The 17,233-nt window shown below is 38.3% G+C and overlaps 1 protein-coding gene across 1 annotated transcript in view; it reads left to right on the forward strand.

Moving 5' to 3' along the window:
• ELP4 (elongator acetyltransferase complex subunit 4) overlaps positions 1 to 14,610 on the forward strand; it is a 154,422-nt gene extending 139,812 nt beyond the window's left edge. The window contains exon 10 of the mRNA XM_075502052.1: positions 14,167 to 14,610. Coding sequence (XP_075358167.1) covers positions 14,167 to 14,298 — 132 coding nt within the window. The 3' untranslated portion in view covers positions 14,299 to 14,610. The remainder of the gene's footprint in view (positions 1 to 14,166) is intronic.
• Positions 14,611 to 17,233: the final 2,623 nt, after the last annotated feature.

The raw sequence follows: 17,233 nt of genomic DNA on the forward strand, positions 1-17,233 counted from the left end.
AAAATATATTTCTTACCGGTATTTCTTCCCTCCCTCCAACCTGTTTTCATGCTATGGGTCAGGACTTAACAGCTCTCAAGAGTGTCTGGCTGAAAGCAGCAGGCTTCTAAATCTCAAATCAAGTGCTCTTCAAAGCACCTTACTTCTCTTGAGATAAAAACTTGAGGCAGGTTTTTCTATCTGGCCTATTCATCAAGTATAGTCTACTGAATTGTTGACATTTCTAAACACTAAAGGGATTTTAAAGATCTTATTGCTCTAAAGAGACTTACTTGTAGTAGGGAATAAAGAAGTGAAATGAAAAAAATACTGACACATGAAAAGTACAAAACTAAATAACTGCTAGAAACAACTGAAAGCAAATAACTATAATTTGACATATAGTTTCTCTACAAAACACATTTTTGATGTAGGAATCTGTTCAAATGTTCAGCCCTCCCCCCCAGCTTCCAGATAAATAGTAATGTTTATTTTAATCTCAGTTACTCACAAAAGTCTTGCATTTAATGTGATACCAGCTTCTGTCATTCATATTTAATATATTTGTTTCAGTTTACACTGAGTCCTACTGTCTTAGATAGAGTCATTTAAAAAGGAATTAGCGTGACCTGTCTTTTAACCTTTCCCCAGCAACTTCTTATTCTGTGCTTAAACTTCCTTTAAAGCACTGGTTTGCCAAAGGGTAGTCAACCAATGCGATTCTTATATTTTTTTGTACAAGCAGTATCAATCACTGAGTAAAAATATGCCACAGTGTGTTTTCATACCAAAAGAGGGTAATCCAACATCATGATATTAAATTACACTTCCGTGATTTCTGAAGTCTAAGATTATTTGGTAGTAATACTACAAAAGGCTTTGTTAACTGGAATTTTAAACTGTAGCCCTCATGAGTCATGGGGAATTAGTACTGAAAATAAGAGATATTAAAATATGAATTATATACTTTCTACATCCTCACCGGGGAGTTACAGGAACTGAACATACTTCCTCTATCAGTGCCAGTTTTTAGGGTGAGAAGACAATGATAGCAGATGTATATACTATTTTTTCTCTTCTGGCCTGGTTTTTGCTTTAGCATGGAGCATCTGACAGTGGCATTTACCATTGCAGAGCTGAAGTTTCTAGCTTGTGAAAAGCTGCAAACAATAACAAACTGGTCGTCTGTTTAGCAGCCTTGGTTTGTAAACGTGCAGAATTTTGTAAACCAGCGATACATTTATCTATCTAAATGATACTTGCTTTTAAATAAATATTAAATATTAAGAGATTATTACTTAATCTTAAATAGCACTTTTTCATTTTTCTAGCACTGTTTTAAAGTGATTGAATAATTTGTTTCTTTACACATAATAATCCTGCCAGGCAGACTCAGAAAATACCTGTAGCAAAGAAGAACTTGTCCATGCATGAAAAGCAAAATAATAAAAAAAAAAGAAGATAAAAAGCTCCAGAAAATTAGTCTGCTTCAAAAAGCTATTAAATTGTTCCTATCCCTGAAGCTTTACAAATGTGCTAATTGTTGTGTTCTGGTCATGTAATACGTTTCTGCACGAAGGCACTTTCCTGTTACCGAAGCCCTTGTGCCGTCTGGGGGAGGGACTGGCAGGCCATGTAACACGGGGTAATGAATCTTCCCTTTGGGCAGCGCGTGCTTCAGGTCTGAACGCCCAGAAATGCTTCACAGATGTGCTGGGCTGCCTAGCAATGGAAATTTTCTAATTCTAGCTGACCTAAAAAAGCAAATAGACTACTGAGCATAGGGCTACTCCCAGTATAAAACCACAACAGCCCCCCAGCTAGCATTTACATTTTGCCCCCCTATGTGCTCCTTCTTCATGACCAGCAACTTGCCAAACCTGTGACACTGGTCTCTTGAAACAGCGGCATTCAGGGACATATTGCATGCATGGTTTGCATTGTGTAGTCAAATGTAAAACAATACAGCTCACACTGTCTCGGTGCTTTCTAGAGCAATACTGCATGCGTTGGAGAGATTCTGTAGCTAGACACATTGGTCATTATCAGTAACTCGTATGCAGTCATAAGTAATATGTGCATTTGCGTGTATAGTTACATATTGTGTTTGTACACACAACTTCTGAAACTGATATATAGGAGGAAATAAGCATAGTCAATGTATACAAAATCTAGAAAAACCTCTGAGGCAGCAGTGGGGCAGCTCACAGCTGGGCTGGCCCAGAGTCTCAGAGCAGCTCCCGTTTTCTCCTGTTCTTCTTAGGAAAGCACTTCATCAAACTCTAAATTTCATAGGATCTACAGAGACTAGATACTTGAAATCAATGGAAGCTTGTAGGAAATATGTATGTTAGCAATAGCTGGCAGAACTGTTCAATTCAGAAGTCTGTCTGCATTTCTGTTGTCTCTCTTTTTTGAGTTGGCAAATCAGGCATTGAAATGCACTTGTAACGGAGACTTGCCAGTGCAAGTTACCTGTCTTGGAGCATAACCTTTCTGTGAAGTGTTGAAATCTATCTGGACAATTTTATCAAGAGACAGAACACATTTTATCAGTTATTTGTGTTGCACACCTTAAGATAATATTGTGTTTTTTAAACGGGTGTATTAATGAGTTTTCTAAAATGTAACAAAATATTTAAACTGAGACAGAAGCTTGATAGATTACAGTGGATGTTAACAGATAGCTTTGATGCAAACTCAAATATTTGGTTAGTTTTCCAGCTTAGCTGAAATTGTAGAGGGTGACAGTAACATTGCAATATGTTGGGCCTCCTAGAACAGATGCTTCTGTCTCTGAATGCTATTTCTCCCTCCTCCTCACTTATATCGCTTCTGTTGGTACACACAGTGTCTTGAACACTTCTCAAGCTTCCCAGTAGAGAGACCCAAGTTGTTGTAGAGCAGCATGGGCATCGCCAGCAACTCTGGAACGTTTCCAGTGAGCCATCTGTGGTTTGATATGAAATCCATACTTTGTGGCATGTTGCAATGTCATTCAAAGAAAGAGGAGATATAGTGGAGGCACTGACTCGATGAGAAGCTTCATATAGCTGTAGGACTGAATTCTTCTCCTCGACCTTTTATTCTGCAAGTTAAGAATTTAGTTTAAGCTAGTCATCCAGGTTTCCTGAATAAACAGCAGAGATGAGCAAGTATTTGCAAAGATGATTCATCTCATCCTAAGTATATAATATAGGTTAGACTGAATGGCTGACTTGTAGACAGCTGCAATTAGGTTGAATTAATCCATCAGCGAAGAGAATGTGACATTAATATTAGCATCCATCCGGACTATCCTGAGAGCCTTAGAATCACTCAGACTTGCATCATGGGTCCCACACTCCTCTTAATGTAAGCCCAGGGAGGAGAAATTCAGCAAAGAGAACAGACCTACAGGAGCAATGTTAGTCTGCTTGCTTTGGATATAGATGATACCTTCAGACTCATGAACTACTGTTTGAATTTAGAACAGTGTTTCCCTTCAGCTTTTAGACAACGTATTCCAATCTCAACTATAACGCACCTAGATAATATATCTCCTCCTGCCCTCCATCTTTCCCTTTCTTCACTCCGTCTTCTCTTCGGCCCTTTGTCACTTAATTTCTTCCCTGTTCTCTTCCACTTGCCTTTCTATGCAGGGTGCTCTTTCTCATAGAACATTTTTTCAGTTAGAAGGGAAAAAAAGCTTTCACGTTAATACAGTATTTCTATATCATGACATTTTTCATTCTTCCTGGATATTTTAGCTTTCACTTCTTCCTTTTTACCCACTTTGTGTATTCAGACTGTAAACTCTTCAGGACAGAGACAGTCTTTCAATATGTGCTTGATAAGAGCTGGATCAGTAAGTATTACAACAGTATGCTATGTAAATATTTAGTACAGTTCTGGTTGTAAGATTACCATGTATTTCTCTGAATTTGGGATCAGATGAGCAGTTGAACAGCTGTAGTCCCTGGATAGTCTATAACCATCACTGATTAATCCAGCCCCCTTCATAACATGGGGAGCTTCTTCATTATGCAGAGAGTACAGTTACAATATGAAGTGGGTCTGTTACTTGTACGTGTGATTTAGAGCACTCCGTGGTGCCAAACATTCAGCATTCTCAAGCGTCAGAGAAGGTAAATCTTCCTGATATTGTTAGCTTTCCCTTGTGTCCCTTCACATATAGCAAATAGTCTTTAACACATCTTGGAGTTTTTCTTTGGAATTAAGGAGTTTGTTCAGACAATTGTCTGTTGTTTCCTTTCCTGTTGCCGGAAAGTAGTGACTAATGCTGCACAGCCAAAAACCCACCTGTCTCTGCTCCCATGTTGCTAGAACTTCTTCAGCCATCTGAAATCCCCTCGGGATTCATTTTACACAAACATGTACAGAATAGAATTTTATTGGTACAAATGATTTCTGAAAGATTTTTGCTTTGCAACAGCTAGCGTTTAAATAAACTGAGTTTTAAATTTAGATGCAGGAATTCAGATTTTAAGTACTTTGCATAGTTTTCTGGTCAGAGAACAGAAACTACCGTGTGGCACATCCAAACGAATCAGCACAGTTTGAATTGAATTCTCTTGGATATTATAATATCACTTCTGTAAAGCAGATACACTGGAAAGCTGCACTGAAGAGGCACATATTAAGATTCAGCATTCTGAAACGTAAAATGGCTTTTACAAAATCTATCACAAAAGGAAGTGGGTTTATTAATGGTTCTTAATTTTGCCAGGTGTCTTTAAAGTCACTGTTTAAATAATCTCTTTGTAGTATTGGAAACCCACAACAAAGCATCACTGTCCTGCAAATGAGGGAAAGTGAGAATTATCCTAGTTTTATTTTACATTCTGTAAGTGATGGAAAATAAGAGTTTTAGAGTTGTGTTCAAGTATTTAAAGTACTATTAGCTATATATAAAAAATTATTTTCATATTAGCAATGTGTCCTTTAGCAGACAGACAGGGATATGTAGGTAGAAGTATATTTATCAGCTATTCTTAGTGGAAGCCTTCTCTCAACACCTGATGTTAACAATAATTAATTTTGACGGCTCAGATTATACTTCAACTTAAAAAAAAGAAATAGGAAATACATATGGTAGATGTGCTTATTTTAACATGGGTTGATATAGTTGTGATTAGTTATAAGTCAATCACAGTTACCTGAAAAGGAGAAAATTTTAGAATGCTCTTTTTAAAAGTCAAGTCTTTTGTCTTTATAATCAGTTTAGAAAAAGTATCCATTGCTGTGATTTAAAAATGGTAATGTAGCATCTGTGAATATAGCAGAACAAGAAGAAACTGAGTTCATGTCCATAATACAGAAAAATAGTTACCAACTGGTTTGTCTCCTGAATTTGTTAAAATACTGAGAAAATTGTAATGTGAACAGGAATGTAGGAGATTCTTAGTAAATTAGTTTAAAAATAGTTTGCCTAAGACCTAAAGGCAGTTATGGGAGGATAGTCTGGCACCATTCTCTCCATAGATAAATGTTAAAGATAAATGTAAAGATAAAGATAAAGATAAATGTAAAAGATAAATATTATAGATTGTGAGACACTAGTTGTAACCAAATTTCAGGACTATCATATGATTTCTGCCTGGCACGGGTCTAGGCTGGTTAGAATGACTTTTCTAGTCCTTGCTGTGAGAGCTTATAATGCCTTCAGTGGTAAAGGGCTTACTGTTTTGCCATTAAGAAGAGAACTTACACTAACTCAGAAGTGGTTTTAGGTTTTGTGTCATTAATAAGAATTTTCATGGTGGTATTGTCAGATTTGTATGTGAGTTGTTACAAAGTTATGTCAATATAAGTGATATGTCACTCCAGTAGACTACATTTCATATAAAATATAATTCATTTCATCATAGTACATATATCTGGTATGTCTCAGTTGGCAAACTCAGCGAGGGAAAAGGCCAAAACTTACAGTCACCTCCATGTCAAATATTTGAACAAACTCTTCTCTCTAGAAGAAATTTCATTTCATACCTGCACATCTTTGTGTTTATATTAAGCCCAAAGGTAGTAATTTGGTTTTGCCAAGAAGACCGGTTAGTTACTGTGCTTGATGATGAGCTGTTAAGAAAGCAGTGAAGTCATTGGCTAGCAAGGCTAAGATGCTCCTGAAATGTGTCTCTCTTAAGGAGTTTGTAACTGTTTGGCAGCTACTTCCGTTAGAAATGCAAGATGTGACCTGTGGGGACGTCAAGTAAACCTGTTCATTTGGGACCTCTTTCACCACGTAAACAGACGTATTGCAATGGCCTTGAAGCTGTGGCTCGGGGCACCACAGAGAATCAGTGCCATGTGTTGCCATTGCATTGAATGACCCAGTGTCCCTGGTGGGCTCAGCCACTGCTATTAAATCCTTCCCCCACAGCCCAAATAAGAAGAGCAGAGCAGGTTCAGTGAAGGTAACCAGGGTCAACCACCAGTCCTGGTGACTGCCAGACAGATCCATAGTTATGAGGAAAGTCCACTCTCAAGCTGAGAAGTCAGTGCAGCAGGTGAGGATCATACTCGGATCAGCAAGCTCCGTGGTCGGGCCCTGGCACAGTGGTAGCACAGGAAAATGGCCAAGGCCTGAGCAGGGCGCAGCTCCACAGCAAAGCGGGGAGCACCTGGCAGGGCTTTGCCAGCTCCTTCTTGGACAGCTCTTTGTCACCCGGCAGGCCAGTTTGAGGGTGCACAGCTGCACTGTATCACAGCTGGCCACGAGCACTGGCAGCTAAAGCCTCCCGCTTGGGACAGTCCTCTTCACTGCAAAGCTAAAGAGACAGCTCAGTGGCTGGGGAGTAATTTGGCATCCCTCCACTGGCTCCCTCTTTTCCTAAGATGGAAGTTGTTTGTTTTCATTTCCAAAGATCTTCCTGTCCTTTTCCCCAGCCTGCCTGTGAGATCTTATTCATTATTAAGAAATCTATTTCCAGTCAGGTAATGGTGACAATTGCTTGACAGTTCAATAATTTTCAAGCAAGAAACAGGCTTCTTCACTCTGAGAGAATCATAGAATCATAGAATCATTAAGGTTGGAAAAGACCTTTAAGATCATCTAGTCCAACCGTCAACCCAACACCTCCATGCCTACTAAACCATGTCCCGAAGTGCCACATCTACACCTTTTTTGAACTCCTCCAGGGATGGTGACTCCACCACCTCTCTGAGCAGCCTGCTCCAATGCTTGACCATGCTTTCAGTAAAGAAATTTTTCCTACTATCCAGTCTAAACCTCCCCTAGCACAACTTGAGGCCATTTCCTCTTGTCGTATTGCTAGTTACTTGGGAGAAGAGAGCGAGACCCACCTCACTACAACCTCCTTTCAGGTCGTTGTAGAGAGCGATAAGGTCTCCCCTCAGCCTCTGCTTCTCCAGACTAAACAATCCCAGTTCCTTCAGCTGCTCAAAAGAGGAGGTTTTATACAGCTGCATTACTAACCTCCTGCAGATTTCTCCGTAAAACCCACCTTTTTCATGATAGCTACAAAAATGCTGAAGTATTTTCTTAGGTACTATGATAATATAAATAATTACTAGTAATTATAAATGGGGTAATAACAAAAAGACGTAAAAGGAAAACATAATGCAAGGGGTGCATTATGGGCGTCAGAAGCAGAAACAGTAAGAGGAACTCGGCCTCTGTACCACTGACTGTTCCTGTTCTCTCTTGTGTGGGCTTTATGGAATGGCAAGAGTTCTACTTCAAAGAGAAATAAGTGGGATGTAAAGCTCCCCAACTAGGAGTCTGCATCTTTCATTTTCCCAGCATTCCTAAAATTCTTCTCCCCACCCCCCTCTTCCCCCTAAACCAAATCCCTTCGGCTTTGGTGACTTCAGTCTTCATGAAGTTGTAGCAAATGGAACTAGAAGGGATCTAGAGAGGTCATTAACCCATCTCCCTGCCCCAAGGCAGGACTGCAGCCATAATAGACGAATAAGCAAGTTTTTTGGTCAAAGATCTAAATAAATGGAATTGTAAAGATTTTTTTTTTTTAAGTTTAATTTTTGGAAGTTTAGACTCAGTTGTTAAAGCTTCATGTAACTGTTAGCAGAGTCACAAGGTTAACTTCAGTGGAATTATTTTAATATATATCAAATTAAGAATGAATTCCCACCTGAACTGCCACCTCTTTTTTTATGAGTTTCAATGATTTTCCGTCACTCATGTTATTTATTTGCTTGCTAAAAATATAATAATGATTTTGGAGTACTATGCAGAATTACTTTGGGTTTCGATTTTTGCCAATGTATGTATATCTGCTTATCATATTGTTGCTAAACATTTTTATACTTTCTATTGCTTAAAGCATTTTATAGAATATGTGATTTTAGTAGCCCTTATTTAATTTTATGAAATTTTGCTGTTTCTTGAATGTCCTCCACCTCAATTATTTCTGAATATGTTAGCCAGTGTAAAAAGGATCTGTACAGACACGCATTTCCTCAAATCTGAAAAGTGATTTTATGAACGGATTGTTGCTTATACTGTGTAGGTGTAATACTGGATTTTACTAGGTGCCTCCACAATGCGATGCCAATAGATTCCTCAGAAGAATGTGTGTAGCATGTGTGTATAGTTGTATAGTAATGAGTTCTTTAATGTTATCTCTAGTAGCTAGCTCTTTGTTTAACCTGTCCTTAGTTACTTAGGTTCAGTTATATGATTTTTACTTTATTTTCAACCCCTTTATAGTCAGTGAAAGCCTGCGTACTGTTTCTATGCATTTTGTAACTGAAGTGTAAACAACATCAGGAGAGGTTGCTAGGAAAACTGCTGGTCAATCCTCTTAATACTGAAGAGAAAAAAAGTCTTACATTGGAAAGTCTGTTTTTTATAATAAATCTGTAAAACAATCCCCTTGATACAATAAGCTGAACTGGCAAAAGCACTTGCTAGTATTTTTGTCTACTAGGGATTTTGCTGTTTTAAAAAAAAAAAAAATTACGCCCCAATCAATGTACCAGCCCACTGGAAGTTCCTAGAATAGCCACGACTTGGATCTGTACATCCCAGTCTTACAAGGCAGACCAGTGTCAGAAAACCATCAGTGCTGTATTTGGTCCCCAGTACTGGGACTGGACTAACTGATTGCTCGGTGTCCCTTCTGGCCCGTCATTTTACATATTCTTATCTTCCACGTCTGCCTTTTTTTTTCCCCCCGTTAAGAGCAAACGAAGTAATTAGAAGTTATCTTCAGTCAGAGGGAGGAGCAGAGGCAAAGTATGTAATAAGTTTTGTCTGAACTGTTTTCCTTTCCTAATGCATGCCCTAAAGCTGTGTGCTTAGCTGGGTTCAGTGTAATTGTTCCTATCACTGCAAAGCCTTCGGGACCTGCCCAAAAAAGAGCAGGCTGGAAGCACCAGCACTCACATCATGCCCCTTCCCTAGCTATGCCTTGTATAATAAGTAATAGTCTTCTTCCATAGCCAGTTATTTCTTAATTGAGTGAACGAAGCTTATAGTCTGATTCTGAAGATCCTAAGTTTAAATCTTTCTGACAGCCTGTATAGGTGAAAATAGTGTGTGATCATGTAATTAAACACACTATAATAATGCAGATACACAATTAACTTTGCACAAAGGAAGTTTACTCCAGCATTTCCTAGTTTTCACACTGACAAACTTTACCTTTCTTTGATACAGGCTTTAAGAAATTATCACAAGGGGGGTGATTATAGGATCCTATTTTCACTTGCGTGTTTATTTTTGCCAGACTATGACCATTTTGCCTTAAAATATTGTTGCCCTGCTAGCTTGCTGTAGGCTACAGGAAGTTTTGTGTTTATCCACATGCCGGAATATTTTAGTCAAAACCTTCAATTATTTAAAAGAACAAATGAAAATACGCAATTTTGTCTAGCATTTACACCAGGGATGTGTTTTTGCTGTCCTGTGAAAATCCACCTGTTTGGCCCAGGCACGCTCAGTACTGCGTATTCAGCTTGACCCTTTTCCAGGGAGGTACCTGCTTTTCGGACCGGGAGGTGAGCCGGTGCCTGTGCCCACACTCTGGGCAGGGGGCACCGGGGCAGAGGAGAGGGGCAGGGGCAGGAAGGGGGGACAGAGAGCAGTGCCAGCAGGAGAAAGAAGGGCAGATCAAGAACAACAGGTGGGAAGAGGGAAGACAAAATAGGGGATGAGAAAGACAAGGGGCTGAGGCAAGGAAGGATGGCCCGGCGCTGAATTTGAACCTAGGCATTAGGAATGGGAGCAGGGGATGGAATATGGGCAGAAACGGGCAAGAGAAACCCAGGACTGGCAGGAGCAGGGATGAAGAGCTTGGAAGCAGAAAGCTGAGACTGGCTGGGGCAGGGGCTGGGGAGTGCAGATAACTGGAGAAGGGGCATTTTTGTCATGAAGACCAGTTGCAGGGCGGGAGGCCTGGGCAACAAGGACTGGGATTGCCAATGTGAGCAAAATCAGCCTGATTCTTATCAGACTGATAAGAGAGAGAGAGATTGAAAGGGATGGAGGTCACAGCCTCAGAAATAGCAGAGAAGTCTGTCCACCAGAAAATATTTTGTCCTAAACTGGGACTTTAAATGTGACTGTTTCTTTGTGGTCAGCAAATATCTGTGAAAATGTCTGATCGTTCTGTAATGCTGGTGTTCAAAAAGGATCACAGCCTATTCATGCTATCCCTTACTGCCTTAGTTCAAGTGACTGCAATGTCCCTATTGGTGCCAAAAATAACGGCCTGTTGTTTAACCTGTGGATGTCTGTATAATGCCATGCAATGAATTTCCAGTTTGTTTGTGGTTTCAAATTTAGAATATTTTTAATGGTGTTAAAATATTTAATAGGATTAATATTTGCAGCCCTGTTTATATTTTTAAGCTGCGCACAGAAAATGTAAGGAATGATATTTCAAAATGCCTATCCAGGCTTTATTCAGAGGTAGTGTGTGTGTGTGCTGTGATTCAGATCTTAATGGCAGGATAATATTCAATTGTTTTCAGAGGACCCTAGTGGTGTTTATTGTTCAGAATACATCTGATCTGAGGATGAATGTGACATACGCAGTGAAATATGCTTCCCGGAGAACCAGCAATTTCTTGTAATGTTTGAAAATTGGGATTGTAGAGAGGGCAAGGATTGCAGGAGGGATGGTCTCATAATTAAGACAATTGAAGGATATCATGGAAGCTATGATGCGTCTTTGCCTATACCACTGAGCTTCTGTGTGATCATGTCGCTTCAACCCAGCATTTTTATTTCTGTACTTTTATTTTGTGTCTCTTGCTGTCTCCATGCCTGACTTGGGGGTTCTTGAGGAAATACTAAGCACTCACAGCAAATGAAGTTAGCGTTTGATCATGTGAAATGCTGTACAATGCTAAACATTCTGGAAAAGCAAGTCCTAAATGCCTCAGATTGTGTTTCTGAAATTAGTAGATACCTTTTGCCATGTGTTTTATGTGCCTCAATTCCCTATCCCTAAAATGGAGGTAACTTTGCTTCCTTATCTCACGAGAATATTAGGAAAATAACACAGTTGGTATTTGTGAAGCATTCAAGTGCTATATACTGACATGTGCTATTGAAAAGCCATTCTTGTCTTCAGAACAAGGTTTGAATAGTGTAGAATAAATACGTCAGAAAAGTTCAGAGTAAACAGTGACAAGAAAACAAAATACTGAATAGCCAGTCACTAAATGAGCAGTGTGCATCCTCTTCACTGAATAAGACTGGGGAAGAAGAGTATATGTGTGTATAATGAAACACTGCATCATAACAAATACATCTGTAAAAGCCGAATTCAGTCCCACCATCCAATCTGACTATCTTTAATTTTTACTTTTCCTATCTGAGTCTTTGCAAATTTATAAATATTCTTCTATCTCTTTTCTGTTATAAGATATATATTAGCAAACGAAGAACACAGTGTTGACTAAGAGGCTGTGTAATTACCAAAGATTTTTTTTCTTTTGACCACCGCTTTAAGTCCAACCCAGTGTGGCGGGGTTTACAGTTGTTCCCTATCTGTGATATTGGTTAGTCCCTGCGTAAGATGAGTTTGCTGAGTCTTGGCTCTGTTTGCTCTTCATCACCTTGCTCTGAATCCATTTGGCAGACTTGGCAAAAGGGTCAGTAATTGCAGGAGGAAGACAGCGGTACATTTCCCCTGGAGGAAGCCACCTCTCCCGCTCCCCGGTGAGGGCAGAGAGATGCTAACAGTGAGTTGGGAGAAGGCTGGATTAGTTCACTTGTCTCTCCGCCTCCCACATACCAGATACCCTGTACCCTGCTAGCAGAGTACTGTACACTTTTTTGGAAAGAAAATGTGACTGAGAGATCTGCCGAGTGCTCCTCTGCACTTCCTGGCTTTTTCTCATGCTTCATTTTCCAGTGGTTACAACCCCCCTCTACAATCCAGGTTGTACGTTGGCTCTTTCCTAGCAAACGTTTTTCTCAGCAGACCAACAAGATAGGCACGTGCCCTAGTTTATATTGTGTTGATGTAGAAAAGAGGCATCGTGGACCACAGTTCACATCCACAGCCGTGCTTAACCTTCTTAGGAATAAGGGAAGAACTGTAGGTGAAGGATACCATACCACAGCACTGATTTTAATACTGTGAAACGTAAGAGCTGCATAGTTACTAAATGGTATATATGGGGGGTGGTTTTTGATAAATAAATTGTGAGGTGTCCCACATGCTTCATAGGCAAAGTGCTACAAATAAATACACGCATTTCTTCTATTTCAACACTGAGGTATGTCACCTCACCCTGGGCATGGGCTTTCCTACTCCACAGGCGTTACTTTATGCATTTCCTTCCCTTGGAGAAGAAAACAACCCAGCACACGTTCTTCTCCCTGCACTGCCCACAACCAGGAGTGGCCGGTGGTAGGAAGCACTTTGGAGCACCTCTCAAGTTATGTCTAATTGCACAATCTCAAAGCCAGCAATGAACTGAACAGTCAGCCCACTGTAAATACAGATATTTCTTATGCTTTTTAATTGAATTCTTATCTTATTCTACGAAAGTTACAAAGGTTTGGAATAAAAGGCAGCTGTATTTATGTGTTGTGATAAAAGCAAAAACATAGCAAAAGCAGAGAATAAGGCTAGTCCACGCAGCCTGCTAATACAGTTTTGCAGCCGTTACTGTTATCCTGTTCCCTTCAGAAGCGTGTGCATTTTAAAAGAAGAGCCACACAGTTTAGCCTTTGCCTACTAAATCTTTCAAGAAGTATGCTCCTTCCATGATACCAGTTTCATAAATTATTGCACTGTGTAGAAGATGCTCAACTGTCTCATCTGACCGGCTTTCAGTACCTCACTGTGTCCAAAAGCGAGCCAGTAATTAACCAAGTAAACCTTCAGTTTTACATTAATCTTCACCTTACTTTACAAAAGCTAAATGGTAATGTCATGTCTTATATATATCTCTAGTGTAAAAGATCCTCAGAGGGAGAGTTGAAATATTTTTGTCATAGTTGAAAAATAAGGTTTATTATGCAAGGACTGTGCGCTTGTGGACAACCGTGTAACCTGTGTCTCAGTTTTCTCATCTGTAAAATGGATGTAATGTTCCTACAATTCACAAGGGATGGCAAGGTTTGATTAGCATATGTGATTGCCTTATACAAATGCAACTACTATCACTGCTTGTTTTTATTAACAACTATCAGTAGAATATGAACAAGAAACATTTAGCAGAATAATGCTGCAACCAGGGTGAGCCCTCTCCATCTTTTGACCATCACATCATTTATTTTCAGACTCCACCACAAAGTATGCATGTTTGAAATAAAAATATACTTATATTGTAATGCCACAGAAATCAAAGGATTTGATGTAGGGGTTGACATACAGGCAAAACACTTGTTTTTAAAGGAAAAATGTCCATAGGTATAATGAAATATCTTGAGGAAATTTGGGGTTTGTTTAGAAAATTTTCATGAGGAAAAAAATTATTCCAATTTACAGAATCCAATATATTGAAAACATACAAAACTGTTTCCAGGTCAGCCTAAAAGAGTGCTTGGGAAGTGTTTTATTTGTGTGAGTAAACATCAATTGGTCAGGAAAAAGACTGCATTTTGAAATATGCTATGGAAAATAAATTCTACTGCAATTATTCTATTTTTTCCCTCCCTGTTTTTTCCTCTCTCTCTTTCTTCTCTCTCTCCCCGTCTCTCTCTCTCTCCCTCTCCCTCCTGAAAATCTCCTGCCACAGCGACTGCATTTGCCTCCAGACTTGTCAGACACAGTGAGCCGCGCAAGCAAACAGGATCTGGCAGAATCCGCCAAACTGCTGAGCTCAGGATGTGGTGCTATGGCCATCGGCAAGAAGCACCTGGACTTCTAGTGATTTCTACTTAGCAGTTTCACTCAGTTTTATATGACACTCTAATTATGAGTGTTAATGACTTATATAAATATTTTTCTTAATGATTTGACCCAGCAGTCTTTAAAAATACATGTTATCATATGGTGCCTTCTTTTTTTTTTTGTTTGGTTTCTTTCTACTAATTTCAGGCTTGTTTGGATTTTGCTTTTTGTTAAAGCTTCTGTTATGCTGGGTCCTGCCATTGTTCTGCTGGACTGGAAACATACAGTATTTTGTTCCTTTCCTTAAAACATGAAAATTACTCTTACCCTTTCATTTCTAGATTTTTTTTTACAATAAAAATATAGGGATATTTTTCCTAATGGAATTTTTATATACTTATATTTAATGTTTTGTATGAATAATAAGTTAAGTTGGACGGTTTATTGAAATAAAGGAATGAAGCTAAGCAATTCATTGTCACATGTTATTCCGAAAGCAAACTACACCGTTATGGTTTTAAAAACATTAATTTTTGTAATTGAAATACCATTCTTAAATTTCAGGAAATGTTTACATTAGTTTATTAAATATGTAATAATAAATTTAAAATATATAAGATAGCTTTTATTCTAATACACCAGTAATTAAGAATGGTTGTTTTTTGAATCAGATTATGTTATAGATAATTACTTTGCCTTATGGCTTACTACATGCATTCCAATGCACTTGAATGGAATTTACTAACCATAGATAAAAGAATTGATTTCCTTATGTAGTTCAAAACTGTAATCCTAAACAATTGAAGTCAGCACTATGAAATTATGTCAACAGACATAATTCAAGATTGAAATTCAAACCGACAGCTACATTAATGCTAGAAAATCAGAAGAGTGCGTTTGAGCTCGGGGAAGGGTATCACAGCATGCTGGTCTAAAGCAGGGCAGAATATACAAGTAATTCAGGCTTCTGTACCCTCAGATACACAATTTGTGAACTTCTGACTATTTTGTATGTATCTCTGTGTATATCTCATCAAACAAAAGAATGGTAAAGCAAAGCTGACCTGTAAATTAAAGTGGTTTGCATTCTTTCTTCTGAGGCTGACTTCCATTTTGAAAGGTAATATCTTCTTCTCCGCAGAACTTCCAAGCCACCCAGCTGTAAGATTGCATTACAGTTTCAAAATTTAGTCTTTATAATAGTGTATTACATGGCTGGAGTGAAATTGACTCTTCAAAGAACATGTTAATAGGATGCAATAATGGTAACTTATTTTGATGGGTTTGGAACCAAGAGTTGGTTAAGTGGTTTGCTTTTTTTTTTCTGCAATCCAGGTTCTACTTTATTTTTTTCTTGACAACGCTGTGTAAAACAAAGACATAGCTTTTAAAACTGTCTAACTAATATGATGAATGTCAATCACTTAAAAAACTCCACTGTAGCATAAACACATACTGTATACAGCTTTTATTCTGAATTAGAATAATTGAATCAATGACAGTGATTTGCCAGGATGTCAAATCTATCCATCATATCCTGTCACTACCAGTTTATTTTTTGTGATCAAAATCAAAAAGACTACTATTTTGTCATCAGCTATTTCATTAGTAGTAACAATCAGGTTTTCTCTTCTATGTTTTTTAGATATGCCTGTTATATTTTTTTATTTCTAAAGACACAAATCCTTTTTAAATCTTTTCAAAATAAAGTTTCAGAACTGAACTGTCAGTTTAATAAAGCAAAAAGACATCTACTTTCCTATGCCAATATATTTAAAATATCACTGATGTCTCAAACATTTTTTCTCTTTTTGTATTATGTGTAACATTGAATGGAAGTTCTCATTAGATACTTAATTGTGCCTTTTGAAAGCATGAAGTAATTTAAATACTTAGGATAAAGTGATTTTTAACAAAGGTGAAGTTTTACATAGTTTGTCTTTTTAATGTAAATAACACAAAACACAGTATTTCTTTGTGAAATATAAAGTCACAAGACATATACATTGCTGCCAACATACTTAAATAGGTCATTGACTTAACATACAGGGGAGAAAATATCATGGAAGTCACAGTCGATTTCTAGTTAACTTATTAATTGAAAATTGTTAGCGAGTAGTGTGTGTATTCCATGTATGTATATGTGTATATGTGTGTCCTATGCATTTATAAGACTTCAATTTCAAAACCTTTGGTAGGTTAATATTAAAGCTGACAAATATTTTGAATAATAAAGGGAACTCCTTCTGCACATCTGGATTAATTTTTTTTCTGAGTCACTAAACATGCTTTGTAAAATAAGTGTTAGGGTGTACAGATGTACAGTGTTGTTTACCTAAGGCAAAAACATGGAGCAAAATTTCTCTTCTTTTCTTCCAAAATATTGTATCAGTTACAACAACATATGACAGTGACTTGGCTTATCCAGTAAACTGGTAAGTGAAATAATGCTATGTACGTGCTACCTGATAGTATGTAATATATAGTAGATATAGTGTAGATTTCATTTACTGCACCAAAAGCACTTTCGACTTGGGAAGCAGGAGAACTGTTTACATGGTGATTTTCTGTGACTTTTCCCCATAACCACTCTGTGACTGTCAAGCTCCTGTGTACAAAACATCCTTCGGTTCTTTCTTCTCTTCATTTGAAGACAAATATTTAACTAAGGGCTGCAGCTCAGGTAATCGAAGAATGGGTGCAGCCTCTTTTGACAGGCTGTTGCAATGTGCTACCAGCTTCTTTTTGCATCTTCAGAGCCCCCTTGTTGGCTTGGATGGAAAATCTGTGCGATCCTTACTTGTGTTCAGAGGGTTCTTTTCCACAGAGATTGCAGTACAAGGTTTTTTTGTTTGTTGCGATTTTTTAAGCAGAACTTCCTATTTTTTAGCAGGCTACAAACTGAAACCACCAAACTCAGCTGGGAAACAATAGATTCAACCCAGTGAAGACGTTCCCAATTCAGCATGAGA

This window comes from Mycteria americana, chromosome 5 (assembly GCF_035582795.1).
Source record: "Mycteria americana isolate JAX WOST 10 ecotype Jacksonville Zoo and Gardens chromosome 5, USCA_MyAme_1.0, whole genome shotgun sequence".
NCBI lineage: Eukaryota > Metazoa > Chordata > Aves > Ciconiiformes > Ciconiidae > Mycteria > Mycteria americana.